General features: G+C 40.7%; 1 protein-coding gene across 1 annotated transcript in view; it reads left to right on the top strand.

The window, feature by feature from the left end:
* The first annotated feature begins 8,048 nt into the window (after positions 1 to 8,048).
* The window catches only part of ntm (neurotrimin), a 662,707-nt gene continuing 653,175 nt past the window's right edge, over positions 8,049 to 17,580 (top strand). Inside the window, exon 1 of the mRNA XM_033648640.2 lies at positions 8,049 to 8,255. Within this exon, the coding sequence (XP_033504531.1) occupies positions 8,195 to 8,255 (61 nt within the window). The 5' untranslated portion in view covers positions 8,049 to 8,194. The remainder of the gene's footprint in view (positions 8,256 to 17,580) is intronic.

The raw sequence follows: 17,580 nt of genomic DNA, 5'->3' as shown, positions 1-17,580 counted from the left end.
CAAATAATCTCCCCAATGGGAATTAAATCAGGAATAAAGAGCCACCAGGGTGCAGGTACACAGAGCAGAATCAAAGCTCTCACAGGCAGCAACAGCAGAAGCAACAGAGGAGGTATGCTTGCACTCATTTAAATAGACCATCATCACCACAGTGGCATGCTGTAACATACCGTGACATGCTGTGACTGACATGCAGTGGCACGTGGTGCCATGGGTGTTGTAACCCAGATGACATATTATCGAATGACTTGTGACTTGAGTGGCCTGTTGGACATGAGTTAGAGAGACACTATGTGAAGATGTCCAAACAGTCAACCAGGACACTTACAGGATAATCAGTACAGTGAAAAAGTTTTAGTTTTTATCAACTAATAACATATTAAATCAAAACTGACTGAACCTAACATAAGATAAGTACCTGTTAAAACAGAAGAAAACGTTTGAAGTGATATGTGATGAATGGGGCATGCAGATTATAGGTTTACATGAGGAATTTTTCTGACGTCGGATAAACAAAATGCTAATTCAATACACTTAGTTTAAATGATGGATTGCTTTTGTCAAACAGTGTCTCTGTGATCTCTGTGTATTACAGACAGAAATCCCGTCTGATGGGTAGATTCAAGGATGGGTTTACAATTTTTATTTCATGAGCATTGACGGCAACAGAAAAACAGTCTGCTGTTAGTCTTTATTCCCCTCTGCAAGCTCCAATAATAGTTTTACTTTTTGTTGTTGGAATTTAGCACCGATTGGACCCAAATGAAGAATATATCAGAATTTCTCATTTACTATATGTATAGTGCCATTTTGTCTGCTGTTTGCTTTTAAAGTAAATTCTGGGACTGGGGCATTTAATCAGTAGAGTTAAATTTGAAGTGCAGGGGGCTGGTGCAGTGGTGCAAACAACATTTTATTACTTTCTATTTAGTTTGCTTTTCTCACATATTCAGTCCTGTATGCTCTGCTGTCATAATATGCTCTTGACTTTTCATTGTATTCACTAATATCTAGAAGAAATGGAGAGGTGAGTTTTGAAGGTCAGGAATCAGGAAGTCAGTGCCATCACAAACACCTACAGATAGTTGAACCAGGTGCCCAATCTCATTGGCTTGTGAGCCTTTAAAAAGGAATGCTGTGCAGTTCAACCATCAAGGTAATGTAGTTTAAGACAAAGTAGAAAAATAGAGAGAAAACATCAGAAAAATCTAAGCAAAAATATTTTTCTCCATCCTGTTATTCATTTTGCAACCTCTTAAATGTATCCTGTGACCTATGCCTGTGACCCTTTAGGGGGTTCCGACCCCTGGTGTGAGAACCATCACAAGTTGCTTTAGTGCTGTAAAATTATGCCATACTTGATGCACCTTAAAATCAACCCAATGAATCGTAGGGTGGGATCAGGTAATGTGGGACATCCAGTAAAAATGTACAAATAAGGTTTTACATTTTGGGATCTTTAGAAATTAGCAGTCAATCACCAAACATGTTAATGCATTGTTACTACAAATGTGTGTTAATTGAAACAATCATTTTGATTGGTCTCAGATTACTAGGAAGGGCAGAGCAAAGATAAAAAATAAAAAAAAAAATTACTGTTCACAGGTAAGTCATGTGGCATGTTGATTATTTCTTTTGGTAATAAGAATACTGCAGCTAAAACAATAAGGACAGGCTGTAACAACAACAATGGTTGTAGGATAATCAAATTATTTTCACAATACAGTTTACTTTTTCATGGGAAATGGTTTTGAGTGAGTATTCGGATTCAGGTAAAATGGGACAAGAAATTAAGCTAATTTGGGACATCTTTCTGAAGTGAAACCAACAGGTTTTCAGGTTACCAGAGGCCTGTGCTACGAAGCCAGTTCAACTTACCCAGGGTATCTTTTAGTTATCTGGCTTGAGTAACCCTGACATTGGCCGTCTGGATAACCGATACTACAAAGCTTGTTATCACCTAGCTCTGGGTTTTCCTATCCAGCCACGAGCGCATTCATGTGAAAGAGGCAGGGGTATTAATTACGAGCGACATCATTAGAACCATGAATGAAGTAGGCTGCTTCACATCATATGTGATGAAACAGTACTGAAAGTGTCTGTGACTGCGTGACAGTAAAATGTGGCATGGGATGTTAACTGTACTCTGTAATCTTATAACAAAAAATGTAGAAACATTAAACATAGTATCCCAGATTTCACTGTCAGCCAAGCCTCAAATTATGTGTAGGTATCACTATATGTAACATTAGTATAGAGTATTTTTGTTATTTAGTTTGATGAAGATGTAACTACTCTGAATATGTCACATAAAACACTTTAAAGTGCTGCCAGACTGTTTCTGCTACTGAAATAAAGGGTGGAGAAGTAGTAAATGACTGATGAGGTCTATCTGCCCCAAATGTTACATTTATTAATAACGGGAGCCAATTAACAGTGTATGGATTATTAATAAAATATTAAATTATTTTCCTAATTCTTATCAGGCAGGTGTCTCGTTATTTTGAGCTGCAGTGATGGAATCAGAGTGTAAAATAGTGGCACTGTCACTGTGGACTAAAATAAACTGCATAATTTCAAATAGTGCTAAAAATATGTGTTTGGTGTTGTAAAAAATCTCTCCGTTTGTTAGAAGCTCTGTTTTAAAACCAGTAGAAATAGAGCTAAAAAGACCTATAACAATATATATAGGCTATTCTTTTTTTACCCAAGACTCTGAAATTTTGTCCATGGATGCTTTTTTCTTCAGTGACCTGATTGATCAGAGGTCAGGTGTTGACAGACTGTGATCCGATACTCTAAACATAACCTGCTCCTGAACAGGTTAGCTGTTCAGCATAAGTTACCACGGTGATTAAGCATGACAAAAAGAGAACCAGCTTTGTATTACTGAAAACCCAGAGATAACCCAGAAGTTACCTCGTTAACTCCAAATACTGCTACGTAGTACAGTGATCTGGTGCCTTAAAATCATGAGGTAAGGTATTAGGTGCCATTCTGTCATATTACAGACATTTTTTGTCACCTAAAAATATAAAGATGATGCAGTGAGTCCATGCCAGCCACACTAGTTAAGCTTTAACCCTCATTATTACACACACCCAAGCACTCATGCATGTCCAATGTAGACAATATAACACCAAGGAAATAAGCAGCAAAAGAACAGGGAAAGCATGGCAAAGTTGGAAAAGTTGGGCAGCCTTTTTTAATGAATAGTTAAGTTACATTAATGATTTGATGAATTAATGACTGAGCTGATAAATGCATTTAACCATATAAAAAATAAAAATGACTGTCCCATTGTAAAGCAACAAGTTGTTGCAACCGTCCCTGAGCTAAGCAGCCATATCAAAATGGGGTCATCCCTATGTTTCCAGGGTTCTATGTTTCCCGGGTTCTATGTTCCCCACTTAACCCTGCAAAAAAGGTTCTATGTTCCCCACTTACACAAAAAGGGTTCTATGTTTCCCGCTCGGTTGCAACCAACTAATGTGAGTAATTTTTTGTTTAATCTTTGTTGTGTGGATTTTTTTTAAAATTTATCACTCACATAATAACTTGTGAATTTAATTTGTAATGTTATGCATTATGCCATTACAGTACAAATCAGAGCTACTGTAGTAGCATTGGGGATCAACGACTCTAAGTTAAATTGATAGTTTATTACATGGCAAAGAAGATGGAAAAACAAACTTCAACATGTCATTATAAGTTAAACATTTATTGCTGGTTGTAATCGAGCTGCTCTCTCTCCTCTGGTCCGTCTTGGTGTCCATCCTATATAGTCCGTCCATTCAGGCTCGTGCACAGATAGACCACCGGTGGTGCTTAAGCACCCGCCCTTTTGCCCTCTGTCTAGGTAAGTGCCCCTTCTTACAAGACATGTTTTTTTGATATTTATATTAATAATTTGATATTTTAGTTTTAAAATTTGGCCCATAGTATCAATTCTTAGTTAAAAAATTTGTTGTATGTCTGACAACTGCATCTGAGTCGAGTCCCTGCCCCTCCCTCTTCAACTTCCCTTGTGGCAGCCGCACGCAAATTGTGCACCCTGCAAAGCAGCATCATGTCCCCGTCTTCCATCGTCATGGACATCCATGTAACAATAGTGTTTGCTCTGAGGCTCAGCACTGTTTGTCACTATTGTGAAGTTAAACTACTATTAAAACATCTCAATACAGTGTTGCCCAGCACTCCTGTACAAAAGTCCAGGCCAGCCTTCACATTAAAGTGGACAAGATTAGCCTGCCTGTTCACCTTCAGTGCAAGTTTCTAATCAATACTTAGACTGGTGCGAGGGTGATTCATCCAGCTATTAAGTGTCTTCTTCCTAAAGCCTTCCCCACTGCCTTCTATCCATCCATCCATTCATCCATCCATCCATCCATCCATCCATCCATCCATCCATCCATCCATCCATCCATTTATTTTCATCATACAGGGCAGGGTTGTGGGAGCAGCAGGCTGAGCAAAGCACCCCAGACATCCCTCTCCCCAGCAATGCTTTCCAGCTCCTCCTGGGGGACCCCAAGGTGTTCCCAGAACAGATGAGATATGTAATCCCTCCAGGGTGTTCTGGGTCTCCCCTGGGACCTCCGACCAGTGGAATGTGCCCAGGACACCTCCAGCGGGAGGCTCCCAGGAGGAATCCTAGTCAGATGCCCTAAACCACCTCAACTGATCCCTTTCGACGCGAAGGAGCAGCTGCTCTACTCCGAGCTCCCTCCGGATGACCGAGCTCCTCACCCTCTCTCTAAGGCTGTGCCCAGCCATCTCATTCTTTCTGTCACTATCCAGAGCTCATGACCATAGGTGAGGGTTGGGACGTAGATGGACCAGTAAATCGAAAGCTTTGCCTTACAGCTCAGCTCCTTCTTCACCACGGTGGACTGGCGCAGTGCCTGCATCACTGCAGAAGCCACACCGACCCGCCGATCCATCTCACGCTCCATTCTACCCTCACTCATCAACAAGACCCCAAGATACTTGAACTCCTTCACTTGAGGCAGTAACTGCCTTCTTACTAGCACCCTTAGTGGCTTGAACATAAGAATACTAGAGAGATCACTTCAAAAATGTAACAGTTGTTGTGGTTGCTGGAAATTATTTAAGCTGCAAGTATACTTTTGCTGCTAGGGAAATGTTAATTTCTGAGTCTAGACCAACCAGTAAGAGCCTTTGTCTATGGACCTGACTTAGCTGCACACAAGCTGTAAGATTTTACATCACTGAGGAGAGGCCAGGGGATATTTTTAAGAAACCCTTAAATCAGATTTAATAAGCACAGAAAACTTCTACTTTAACTGCAGATGAGTTACTTTATTTTAAGTATGCAGAAGCTTACAGCGGTAAAACAGAAATATTAATCAAAACAGTAATAAATGCAATCAATACAGAGTTATTTCAAAATCAATCAATCAATTCTTTCCCTATCCCTACCCTATTGCTCTTTTACTCAAGACTTCCTCGGATTCTGTTGAATAAGACTAGAAGGAAAAAGGCAACGTTAACAGCAACTCTCGTAGGGGACTGAGTGCGAACAGGATGAGCTTCAGCACTCGTTCGTCCCATCTCCTCCTTTCATGTTCGATTTAAGTCATGGCTGCTGCAAGATTGTTCGGCTCCGATGAATTCGTTTTCAGATGAAAGTCTTCGTTCAGCTTCGGTCCTCATTCAGAGTGTCAAAGTGTCCCCCAGCAATCGATATGGAATCCGCACTTCTCTAAAACATTGGGTTTTTATACCTTTTTTTACCATCCCTACATGGACATCCTTCACCAAATCTCCTGCTTTACTGCCCCTAAATGGACATCCTTCATTAGATCATTGGAAAGCACAAGGCTAGCATGAGGAGAGTCACAGATGGCGTGATCACCTTTGCGATGAAAAACAAATGCTACGTGACCAAAACTATGAAAGTTCATACCCCCCAGCGACCCTTGTCATGAACCGATGTTTTTGCTGAGCTTTGCTAATCTGTCAATCAAACCATTTACCTTCATTCATGTACTCCCCATTTTCTCCAGCCATCTGTGTCTACTCAGCAGTCTCGGTACTTTACACCGATCCTTTCATTTCCCTATTTATCCATTACATACACAAATGTTATTAGTTACATTTGCACACAATAAACTTTATACTCATCATAAAGTTCACTCTTAAACATTTCTGTATAAAATCAATAAAAGGTCAATAGTTATCAAACTTTACTTGATTAAATGCATTCATGACATTACCAATACAATCATGATATAAATCACACACATTTCTACTCATAGATACTGAATCCTGGTTCCTTCATTCCTTTTTCTCTTATGAGGGCTTTGAGGCCTCCTGTAAGGCCTCCTGTGTTTCTCATTGACGCCCGTTTTTCGTGCCACTTCGACAACAGCCAGTCTAATTTAGGCAATAACCCACCATTAAGTTTAAGAACAAGTAAGCTAGCCTGGCGTAAAACTACACTCTTGAACTCTGTGTCCAGGTTTGTGTTCACCAGCTGTCCAGTGCGAGCAGAGACAGATGCCAAAGTCCGCAACTCAACCTGAAATAAAGTTCATGTCTCCCACGCCGCATCTCTGATAATTAACGTAAGCAAAAATGAAATGCTGTTTAGGGCTGCACTGCGTAAAGAGCGCAGAGGAGAAGAGGAGGAGGCAGGGCGGTATGTTTCTGTTCTCTGGGTTTCTTATACAATATTTAAAGCTTTTTTAGAAGATAACTAAAAAGGATGAGAAGAGAATGAGGAGAAGAGAAGAACAAAGTGAGAAGAGGAGAGCAAAGGAAAGGATTGAAAAATAAAGTGAGGAGAGGAGAATGCAATTAGCCTGGCCTGATTGTTGCAGCTGAACACAGGCCTCTGGGTAGATTGGCTGGTTTATCATTTTATTAATTCAGAGAACAGCATTTTTCAATTCTGTGTACAGATTTGTTGACAGTGAATGGTTATTTACTTTATAGAGCACTAAAGTGTGCACAGTGTGGCATTGTTTTCTTTGTTGTTGCCTGTTATAAATAAATGATAATTGGAGAAAGTGAATGTGTATGTGTAGCAGCTGCTAGGTGCATATAGTGTAGATATTTAGACACTTCATAAGAATGCTAAACAAACACTTACCTTGCTCATTGCTGTGCACAAATGTTTTGTATGTACCTAGGCCTCAAGCTCAAGAAACCCTCTGGTGCTGGCAAACAGAAACCTGCTGGCAGGAGGCACTTTGCGTGCACACTTTTTTTCACACCTTCCCTGTAAAATGTCTGTGCATGATGAGATAAATTGCTTTTTGAGTGACCATTGGTTGTATTGTGCATTGTGGGGTACTTTGAGTCCACTATATAGTGTATAATAAGTTATAATTATACAATGAGACATAGTACACTATGGCGAACTCACTGTAGTGGACTATATAGTACAGCCTATGAGTAACAGGGAAAATTTCAAAAAGTGTTGCTGCTGTCCCCAGTCTCCCCCATTTTACTTGGCAACATATTTTCTGTGTAGAAATACTGCAGAGAACCATAACAAGCTCTAAAAGTAACACTCAGAGTGGTCTTCAGAATTTCAGGTGAGTTTGTTACCTGACGTCACTCACCCTGTCACTGCTGGAAACTTCAAACTATGACAAATCCTGAAGTGAAGCTCACATCAACATCCCAACTCACGTCGAAATTGCCCTTTTTGTCTCGCTCTCTGGCTTTTTATTTTTGCTTTAATTCGCCTGATACCTTTAATTAAAATTAAAAAGCACCTGTTAAAAGGTGCTGGTTTTCATTTGTAAAATCTTAGCGGTCTGCAGACGGCAGCGCCTCCGCAAGAAGTCGCCGCTAATAGCTACTTGAAGCTAACTACAAACAACCGGGTCAGGACAGGAAGTTGGTCGGGTTTCTCTTCAAATTAAAAGTGCCATCGCTCCTCTCGTACCGCAGGAATTTCTGAGCACCAGTACGTGTCTTTTACTTGAAAAAACAAACCGGAAGTGGTGGTTTGTTATTACCGCTAGCTTCCCTCTAGCACCGCTGCCAATAACCTCGCAGTTGAAGGAGGGACTTTGTTGAGCGCTGCGTTGGTGGATGCTTTACAGTCAGACAGGAGAACCGGGGACTTGAAGAAAAGCACTTTTCGGGATTTTCAGAGACTCACAGGCTATTTTTCTCAGACGGCATCACACGGCAGACAAACAGCAGATCGATAAACATGAAGAATCCTCTGTACTGGGCTATGCTGGTCGGGATGACCGTCCTGCTGATGGAGCAAGGTAAGTGATGGATTTTGTCATCCTTGGAGCACTTGTTATCGCCATCTCCGACTCTGGGACTGTTTGTCAATTTATGAAGTCCCCTATGCATGTCGGGGCCAGTCTTTGCGCTTATTTGACACCAAGATGCTTGTCATGTAAGCCGCAGCTTAAATTAAGCGATTAGTGAAGTGCAGTTTGGTGCCAGTGGCTTGACTCTCTAAGTGTCCAAGGAGTTGATCTGAATGTATTTTTACACCACTTATATTAGGCTGCAGCCTTTTCCCTGAAAGTTTAATCCTGCCGAGGTTATTCTCAGCCGTATTAGTTCTGCTTTGGTTGTCCGTTTTTCTTTGCAACTGGAATATAAATAATAAAATGGCGCTAATATGCTGTCCGTCATGTTGGCTGTGTAGCGTTCAGTCACACTGCTCTTTATTTTAATGAACCTGCAATTAAAACTGAGCGGCTGTCCTTTTTGCGCGTGTGGCTCCTGCTGCCCGCGGATCATCTTGACGCATGGTAAATCTCACAGACGGGAGGTCTTTGCTGCAAAGTTGATTAAGTAGGCTATTAGGCTAGTTCTTAATCCACATTGACTGCGTGCTCAGGTCATCCAAGTTAAGCCATGTATTCTCCGGGCAGGCAAGAGGGCTTTGCTGCTAGAAAGGAGTCTTTCTGACCTTGTTTACACCTGACATCAAAAATTCAATCGAAGAAGGAGATTGTGGCTTGATAGAGGTGCGTAAAAACATGCAGATAAAGGCCACCTGGAAATGAAAAATATGAGCCCTAATCATCCTAGTGTTTGTTGCCTACTTACCTGTATTCTTCTTCAAGCTCCATCACCAGTCTACAGTAAGACACACACTCAAGGAAAAATAAAAAGCCCTCCTTGTCATTTGATAATGACCCTTAAAGTTAAATAAATTTTTGGATAGACAAATAAATGAAGTGCATGAATCAGTGGAGGTAGGAAGGAAGCAAAGGCCCTTTTTTCTCATCAGCTCTCCAAACCACACTGTTTTATTTGACCAGCAGCCCGTCTGCTCTTTATAGACGTGTCTTTGATTGGACAAAATGCTGCCCTCCAGAACCAAAGTCCTAGTATGTCCTGCACAGATCAAGCAGCTAGAATATTCTTGCACAAAGTGTTGAAATAATGATGCATATTTAAAAATATCAACGTAGAAAGTACCGATAAGGTCACAGGTTGACATCCTTGATAATGTTTGTTAAATGCCGACTTCACGATTCTGCTTTTGACCAACAGATTTAAAGCGTTTTATTCCTCTTATCAAACAGCCTCTTCAGCTGTACTGTGTGAGGGTTGCACTGAGTATCATGGGCAACTGCTACACGGAAACTCTGATGTTATGTGGCACACAGTTTTAGCATATAAAGCTCTGAAAAAACTGGGGCGCAGACTCTTTGCACTTTTCAACCTAATTATGTATTTTAGATGTGTCAGTGGTAAGAAAAAGATGGAATTAATCAAGTGGCTCACTCTGTGTGGTTTAGTAGACCAGAGAGAGCTTGTTTTAACCCCTACCTAATGAAATCCAGCACATAATGTCACTGTTAATAGCATATATCATTACTTATGTCACAGAGTGGTTAAGTCATTATTTTGCAGGCAAGGAATGGTGTCAAGTGCAAGGAAACCTCTGCAGACAACATTTTGAGAAATACACATATTCCCGGTGAAACAGGCAGCCGGGGACAGAGCGTTTTGTTTTGTGTCACATTGCCGTGCTATTAAAAATGTCTGCTTTTCTATCTGTATTAAACACCTGGAAAAAAATGTCCCTACCCCCCATTTCAAGTCCAATCCATTCTCCAGACGGCACCGAAATTTTGCTGTAGTCATTTGCATATCAGCAGATCTCTTGCAGAATCAGAGATGTGTTAGATTAGATTAGATGAAACTTAAATGCTTCCCATGGGGAAATTGGGTCATTGCAGCAACAGAATAGGGCACAGATAAGGACGAGGCAAATATAGAGCATTTTTGATAAAATAACAAATAAACAGAGCAAAAGAAAATGTAGAGGATAATGAAGAAATAAAGACAGGCAGATTTACAGGTGGGCAGAGGTATGCAAGGTATACACGAAAGCCTCACTACCTCTCACAGCACAAAGCTATATTTCACATTTAAGGTTGTTTGGACAGCATTTTACAGAACCTGCATCCAGCATTGAATTTGCTCATCAAATCAGAATCCTTATACATGTATATCCCTTATTGAGCCAAACCAGGTTTAGTTTTCAACGGTTGCAAATACTTTTAACTTATGTTATAAATAAAAAATACTCAAAGATTGGATTGAGAGCTGTAATCACTTCTTTTTGGCTGAGATGGCAGAAACATTAGTAGTCTTTAGAGGTGGCCTAATTCAGTTGAGACAATTCATCTGGTTCCTTTGGCAAACAAACAATCTTTGGCTGAGTACAGACAGCAGTTTGCAGGGAGTGCATTAATCAGACAACATCAACAACAAAAACAAAACAAAACAAACAGCAAAAAAGTGATATTTTGGCCTTTAGGCATATTAATTACAGAATTAACGTTATTTGCGCTGGATGCACCCATTGTGAAATTCCGAAACTGATACTGGTCTTTTAAAAAACAATTGGCCTATAGCCAATGCAGATGTTTTTTTTTCTTGTTTATTTTTTGTCTTTGTTGTTATTTATTCCCCCTTTGTGCCAGGGAAACAAAGAAGGCTTCATTAAAAAAAACGCCTGGACTGTTTTAAAGTCAAGCAGTCCTTCATCGCACTACCTTTCAATGAGCACAAATTCAACACACAAATTTATGGTATGACCTTTATTATAACATTTATTTCACATGAAACATCTTTTTTTTATTTTCAAGTAACTGCTTCAGAGCCTTTCTACTGGGGCTGTAATCAAGGAAAAGCTTGGTTGACTGAAATTCTACCTTCTCTTCAACCAATGGGTTGGTCAATGGGGAAAAAAATTCTGCACACTGAGTGCACTCTATCTGGTAGCATTGTGTGTCCACCAAAGCATTTGCCCAGAGCAAGTAAACTCAAGTGAAAAATAAAATAAAAATATCTAAAACTTAACTGCGCACTGTGAGGCATTTCCAGCTGAACTTCGTGCACGACTCTGCCTCACCACTAAGTGCTGAACACTGATGTGAAAAATCTGACATAACAGTAGTTTAAGTAGTTAAAATTGTCATATACGACATAAGGTTACTAACCCAATGTATCTCGGTAATGCTGTATGCAAGAGAGACTTACTATTTTTAGCCCAGTAGCTAACAATAGCCATCCTGCTGCTTTAACAAGGGCCTTGTTGTGATTGTATACCTTTCAGAAGCTTTGTAATCCAGCCTTGAACTGCAGTGTGTCTTTGGAGACTTAGTAAAATACATCCATGAAGATAAATGTTTAACTTTGGGTAAAATGCTGCGCTCATCGATGTCACCAGCTGTCCAATCACAGTAGAGAAGGGGTAGGACAAATACTAAAAAGGCCCAGTAGTCACATAATACATCAAGTCCTGAACAACAACAACTGCTATCATATCAAAATTCCCTCTAGTAATATCGACAAATTTCTCATTCAAACAGCTGTGCTTATTCAAATGTCTCAACAAGAATATATTTTGCAAGATTACATTTGAACACATCACGAGAATGTTATAATTTACCTTCATCCAAGACTCCTAATTACTGAATAGAGCTTGAACACTACATAATGCAACCTTTGTCAGTTGTTAGCTCCGGCCACTGGCTGCTAACAGCTGACATTAAGTCGCTCTCCTCCTGCTGATTTCGTCACAGATTTGTTGTTCACAATGTAGCATTATCAGAAAAACAATAGGGTGCATCCTCTGATGTGGCAATAGTGAGTTTACCTTGTCTTTTCATTCCGAAGGTGTCCCGGGTAAGATCTCTGTCTGTCCCTAAGACATTTTCTATTGAACCCTGAACGACAGCACGCCATTAATCTCAAGCCCTGCTTTTTAGCCTGCACAAATTGATGTGACACAACAGAAAAACATCTGTCACCAAATATTGGCTGATACTGATATTTGGCCAATAAATCAGTGCATCTCTGTTTAGCACTGATGTTTGGAGAAAGTGTAGGTAAGCGGTGGTTTGGCCTTGGAACTCTGGTTCCAGGTAATTTTCAATACAGGAAACTGATCTTAAATGGAATAACCAAACATTATCATGTTCCAAAATTAACGTTTCCTGTATAGTACTGTAAGTTATTATTATGACCACTTCAAACCCCTTTATATCAATATGGGTTTAGCTGCCAAGTGTGCTGTCATCATTGTTTTCACATGCTGGACTGAAAATCTATTTTTAAAGTAGAAGGTGTCTGTTATAGAAGCTCCTGTCATGGTCTGATCTGGTTATAATCTCAGATAGAAGCAGATTTTGCACATCCTGTCTGTTCATGAGAGAAATAATGATATTTTGGCACACATACAGATGTGTGGAAAAATATGCAGAGGACCCCACTGGTCAGAACTGAGGTGGATGTAGAGAGCAGGGCAGATCACAGGAGCAGAGAAAAACATGCGATTGATAGAGACAGTAAGAGGTGCCTGGGCTGAAGCGCTCGACTAGTTGGCTGGCTGAGGCTGGAGCCACTGTGGCAGGAAACACTGTACATCTGGATGGCAGTCGACACGAATAAGTACTTGAAGCGCTTCTCAGTGCACCTCGAGGGGATGAGCCGCAGGCTAAAATTGCTGTGGGGCTGTGTCAGCTCACTGGAGGGCGGGAGGCTTTGTCCAAAATGAAGATCAGTTCAGTTTCCTGTTGACGTGTTTTGCGCTATAGTTCTTTTTTCTTTCTTTTTTATTATATAACATTAATTTCCAGGACACAATCAGCATCATACAGCATAGTGTCATGCTGTCCATTGGCTTTTTCATGTGCAAGGAGAAAATATGTGTGAATATGTCAAGGTCAGCTTCCCAGTGCCTCTCACTGAATGCAGTCTTGCATCATTTTGACCATATTAAATGTTTGGCACTGGCAGTTGTATGCATCCACCATGACAAAATTGACACACTTGAATCACACATGAAAAACGCAGTAGTACAGAGTGTGTGCCTGGAATGAGCCGTACAGATCTTTTCTTGTTTTCTATAAGGTGAGGCAGTAGAGTTCACACAGCTCAAACAAAGAGTGCCTCCTGCTTTTCTGCAGCTGGTCGCACCGTTTCTGTCTGTGCATTGAATATGCAAGTAGCTCTCAGAATGTTTCCGGAAACCAGGAAGAATCTGAACCCCAACAGTTGATCATCCTCCGCGAAAACCGAATGAACAAACTCCATGTGAGGAGTAGGTGGGAAGCAATCAAATACTGACATCAGTGGGTGTTGTGGTTTTTCGCAAGGAGGAAAAGAACTTGCAAACAAAAAAGGAAAAAGCAAACAGCAACAACAAAAAAAAAACAGCCAAACATCCCAAAACCAAACTGCTCCAAAAGACGCAGCACATGTTCTTTTCGTAACAAAGAAAACAAGAGTGATTCTTTCTGGAGTATTAATCCAGCTTAAGATAAACACTGGTAATGAGGCAGCCTCATTGTCTAAGCGGGCTTCCTCCCTCCCTCTTTCTCTGTATGTGGGAGAAGACAGTGCTGGCTGTGTTGCCAGGATGCAGCACAAACTCTTGTGGTTTTTTTGGCTGAGACCCTTGCAGGCCTGTGTATTGTGCCCTTGTCCTTCCTTCATCAGCCCGTGTCAGCCAAAGACGAGAATTATTGCCGGTTAGATCGAAATTTGGAGCAACAGCTGTTATTGGATGACCAGCTAAGAGAGCATTGATGGATAGGGGTGGTGGTGCGGGAGCCATGGTGTGCTCGCTGTATGCAGCCTTTTGTTAAAGACATTGAGATCATTGTTGATGGCTCGAGTGTGTTCTCTTCTTATCGCGGGGCTACAGCTACTCAGTAGGGATCTCAAGGCAAAAGGGGCAGAGCTGTTGCTGTAAATAAATGTCTTTGTCCGTCTCCCGGTGCTCAGTCCACATAAAGCCTCGGAGCAGAATGTACAGGCAGAGAAGGCAGATGGCCGACAATGGCAGGTAGATATCGCCACCTGTGTATAGTGGCGTGATATCAAAACGTGATAAATGAAAGTCATGTAAATTGGCCATGAGATGCCATTAAAGACAGCCTCTCAGCTGGAAAGCACAAGTTCACCCCGAGACACTCCTGCACCAAGATGTATTGATGTTTCTATCTGAACATGAAGCACTGGTATGTGTCTTTCTGATGCACTTTCACTGAACCTGCCTGTCGACCTTTACTCTAGATAGTCATTTACTACACTTCCAGAATCCCCCCCAAGGACCAGAATGAATCTGTTGCACACAGCTGTTAGGTACAGGCTTTCACTTAAAAAAAAGTATGAATGACTGACAATTAAGTACATGATTGCTTTATTTTAATTTAAATGCAGTGTAGGTAGTCTATAACCCCTAATTACGCTGCACAAAAGACCTTCTGTTAGTTCACACAATGGCAACCTGTAGCTCCAGAACCACATGTGGCTCTTTAACCCTCTCCATACACACTCCCTGTGGGTATGAAGAAAAAAAATAAATAAATAAAAAAAATATATATATATATACAGTACAGGCCAAAAGTTTGGACACACCTTCTCATTCAATGCATTTTCTTTATTTTCATGACTATTTACATTGTAGATTCTCACTGAAGGCATCAAAACTATGAATGAACACATGTGGAGTTATGTACTTAACAAAAAAAGGTGAAATAACTGAAAACATGTTTTATATTCTAGTTTCTTCAAAATAGCCACCCTTTGCTCTGATTACTGCTTTGCACACTCTTGGCATTCTCTCCATGAGCTTCAAGAGGTAGTCACCTGAAATGGTTTCCACTTCACAGGTGTGCCTTATCAGGGTTAATTAGTGGAATTTCTTGCTTTATCAATGGGGTTGGGACCATCAGTTGTGTTGTGCAGAAGTCAGGTTAATACACAGCCGACAGCCCTATTGGACAACTGTTAAAATTCATATTATGGCAAGAACCAGTCAGCTAACTAAAGAAAAACAAGTGGCCATCATTACTTTAAGAAATGAAGGTCAGTCAGTCCGGAAAATTGCAAAAACTTTAAATGTGTCCCCAAGTGGAGTCGCAAAAACCATCAAGCGCTACAACGAAACTGGCACACATGAGGACCGACCCAGGAAAGGAAGACCAAGAGTCACCTCTGCTTCTGAGGATAAGTTCATCCGAGTCACCAGCCTCAGAAATCGCAAGTTAACAGCAGCTCAGATCAGAGACCAGATGAATGCCACACAGAGTTCTAGCAGCAGACCCATCTCTAGAACAACTGTTAAGAGGAGACTGCGCCAATCAGGCCTTCATGGTCAAATAGCTGCTAGGAAACCACTGCTAAGGAGAGGCAACAAGCAGAAGAGATTTGTTTGGGCCAAGAAACACAAGGAATGGACATTAGACCAGTGGAAATCTGTGCTTTGGTCTGATGAGTCCAAATCTGAGATCTTTGGTTCCAACCGCCGTGTCTTTGTGAGACGCAGAAAAGGTGAACGGATGGATTCCACATGCCTGGTTCCCACTGTGAAGCATGGCGGAGGAGGTGTGATGGTGTGGGGGTGTTTTGCTGGTGACACTGTTGGGGATTTATTCAAAACTGAAGGCACACTGAACCAGCATGGCTACCACAGCATCCTGCAGCGACATGCCATCCCATCCAGTTTGCGTTTAGTTGGATGATCATTTATTTTTCAACAGGACAATGACCCCAAACACACCTCCAGGCTGTGTAAGGGCTATTTGACCAAGAAGGAGAGTGATGGAGTGCTGCGGCAGATGACCTGGCCTCCACAGTCACCGGACCTGAACCCAATCGAGATGGTTTGGGGTGAGCTGGACCGCAGAGCGAAGGCAAAGGGGCCAACAAGTGCTAAACACCTCTGGGAACTCCTTCAAGACTGTTGGAAAACCATTTCAGGTGACTACCTCTTGAAGCTCATGGAGAGAATGCCAAGAGTGTGCAAAGCAGTAATCAGAGCAAAGGGTGGCTATTTTGAAGAAACTAGAATATAAAACATGTTTTCAGTTATTTCACCTTTTTTTGTTAAGTACATAACTCCACATGTGTTCATTCATAGTTTTGATGCCTTCAGTGAGAATCTACAATGTAAATAGTCATGAAAATAAAGAAAATGCATTGAATGAGAAGGTGTGTCCAAACTTTTGGCCTGTACTGTATATATATATATATATATATATATATATATATATATATATATATATATATATATTAATAAATGGTAAAGAAAACTGTTTTTTTTTTGACATTTTAATTTATCATTGTTGTAGGCATGGTCATTTGTATCTATTAGTAATGTTGGTAGGTTATTTAGACTTAATAGGCTGTGCTACCATCATTATAAGGCTCAAATATGTTTGACAGATTTTTTTTGGGTCAATAGTGGCTCTTTTGATAATAAAGGTTGCTGACCCCTGGTTTAGGCCAGTCTCTGAACCCATCAGGTATCGGTCTGATGACAATTTAGCTTCTGGGTGCAACAGCCAATATTTTGGGAGTTCCAGTGTAGCCAGCATATATAACGGATATTTAGGCCAAGACTTTCTCTTCCTTGCGCTGGTCTATAAACAGCATGTCACTGTCCCAAATTAAGTTTTTGACGCACTGGCCAAGGTAGTTGAATAAAATTCACAGGCCAGTCATTTATTTTACAGGCCAATAATAATAAATCCCCTTTTGTTTCACATTTGCATGTGTTTAATTACATGACATTGATATAATAAGGTGTTATGTTGAATACAAACTTGAAGAGGTCAGAGCAAAATTTGGAGAAAGATTATTTTAATGTAGGCCCTCAGCATGTGCATAAGATTCCTCAGGTCTAGGGCTTTTATTGTGAAAGGTTAGCACGGAAGAATTAGTGAAACTGTAATGCGCTGCTGTTGGCAATTTTGGAGGCAATAAAGAGTTTGGTTTGGTTTGGTTTGTTCAGACTACGGATCCTCTGTGTTATTATTCTTGTGTTATTACTAGGGATGCACAATAATATCAGCACGTCATTGGTATCAGCCAGTATTGGCTTTAAAATGAACCATCATAATCAGCAAACATGCTTTAACTTATTTTGCTTATCGGCCAAATAAGTTATGTATCGGCATATGGGATATCGGCAAAAAATCCAGTATCGTGCATTCCTAGCTAGGCTTGTGCTGGTTTCTGGTTTAACCGGTTAGGTCCGGTTTAAGAGCTCCACCCGGTTTAATTCACGTCAACCGGATAAACTGGAGGAGAAAAAAAAAA

The sequence above is a fragment of the Epinephelus lanceolatus genome, chromosome 11 (assembly GCF_041903045.1).
Source record: "Epinephelus lanceolatus isolate andai-2023 chromosome 11, ASM4190304v1, whole genome shotgun sequence".
NCBI lineage: Eukaryota > Metazoa > Chordata > Actinopteri > Perciformes > Serranidae > Epinephelus > Epinephelus lanceolatus.
The sequence above is the reverse complement of the archived record's forward strand: the minus strand, read 5'-3'. Positions and strand labels throughout refer to the sequence as shown.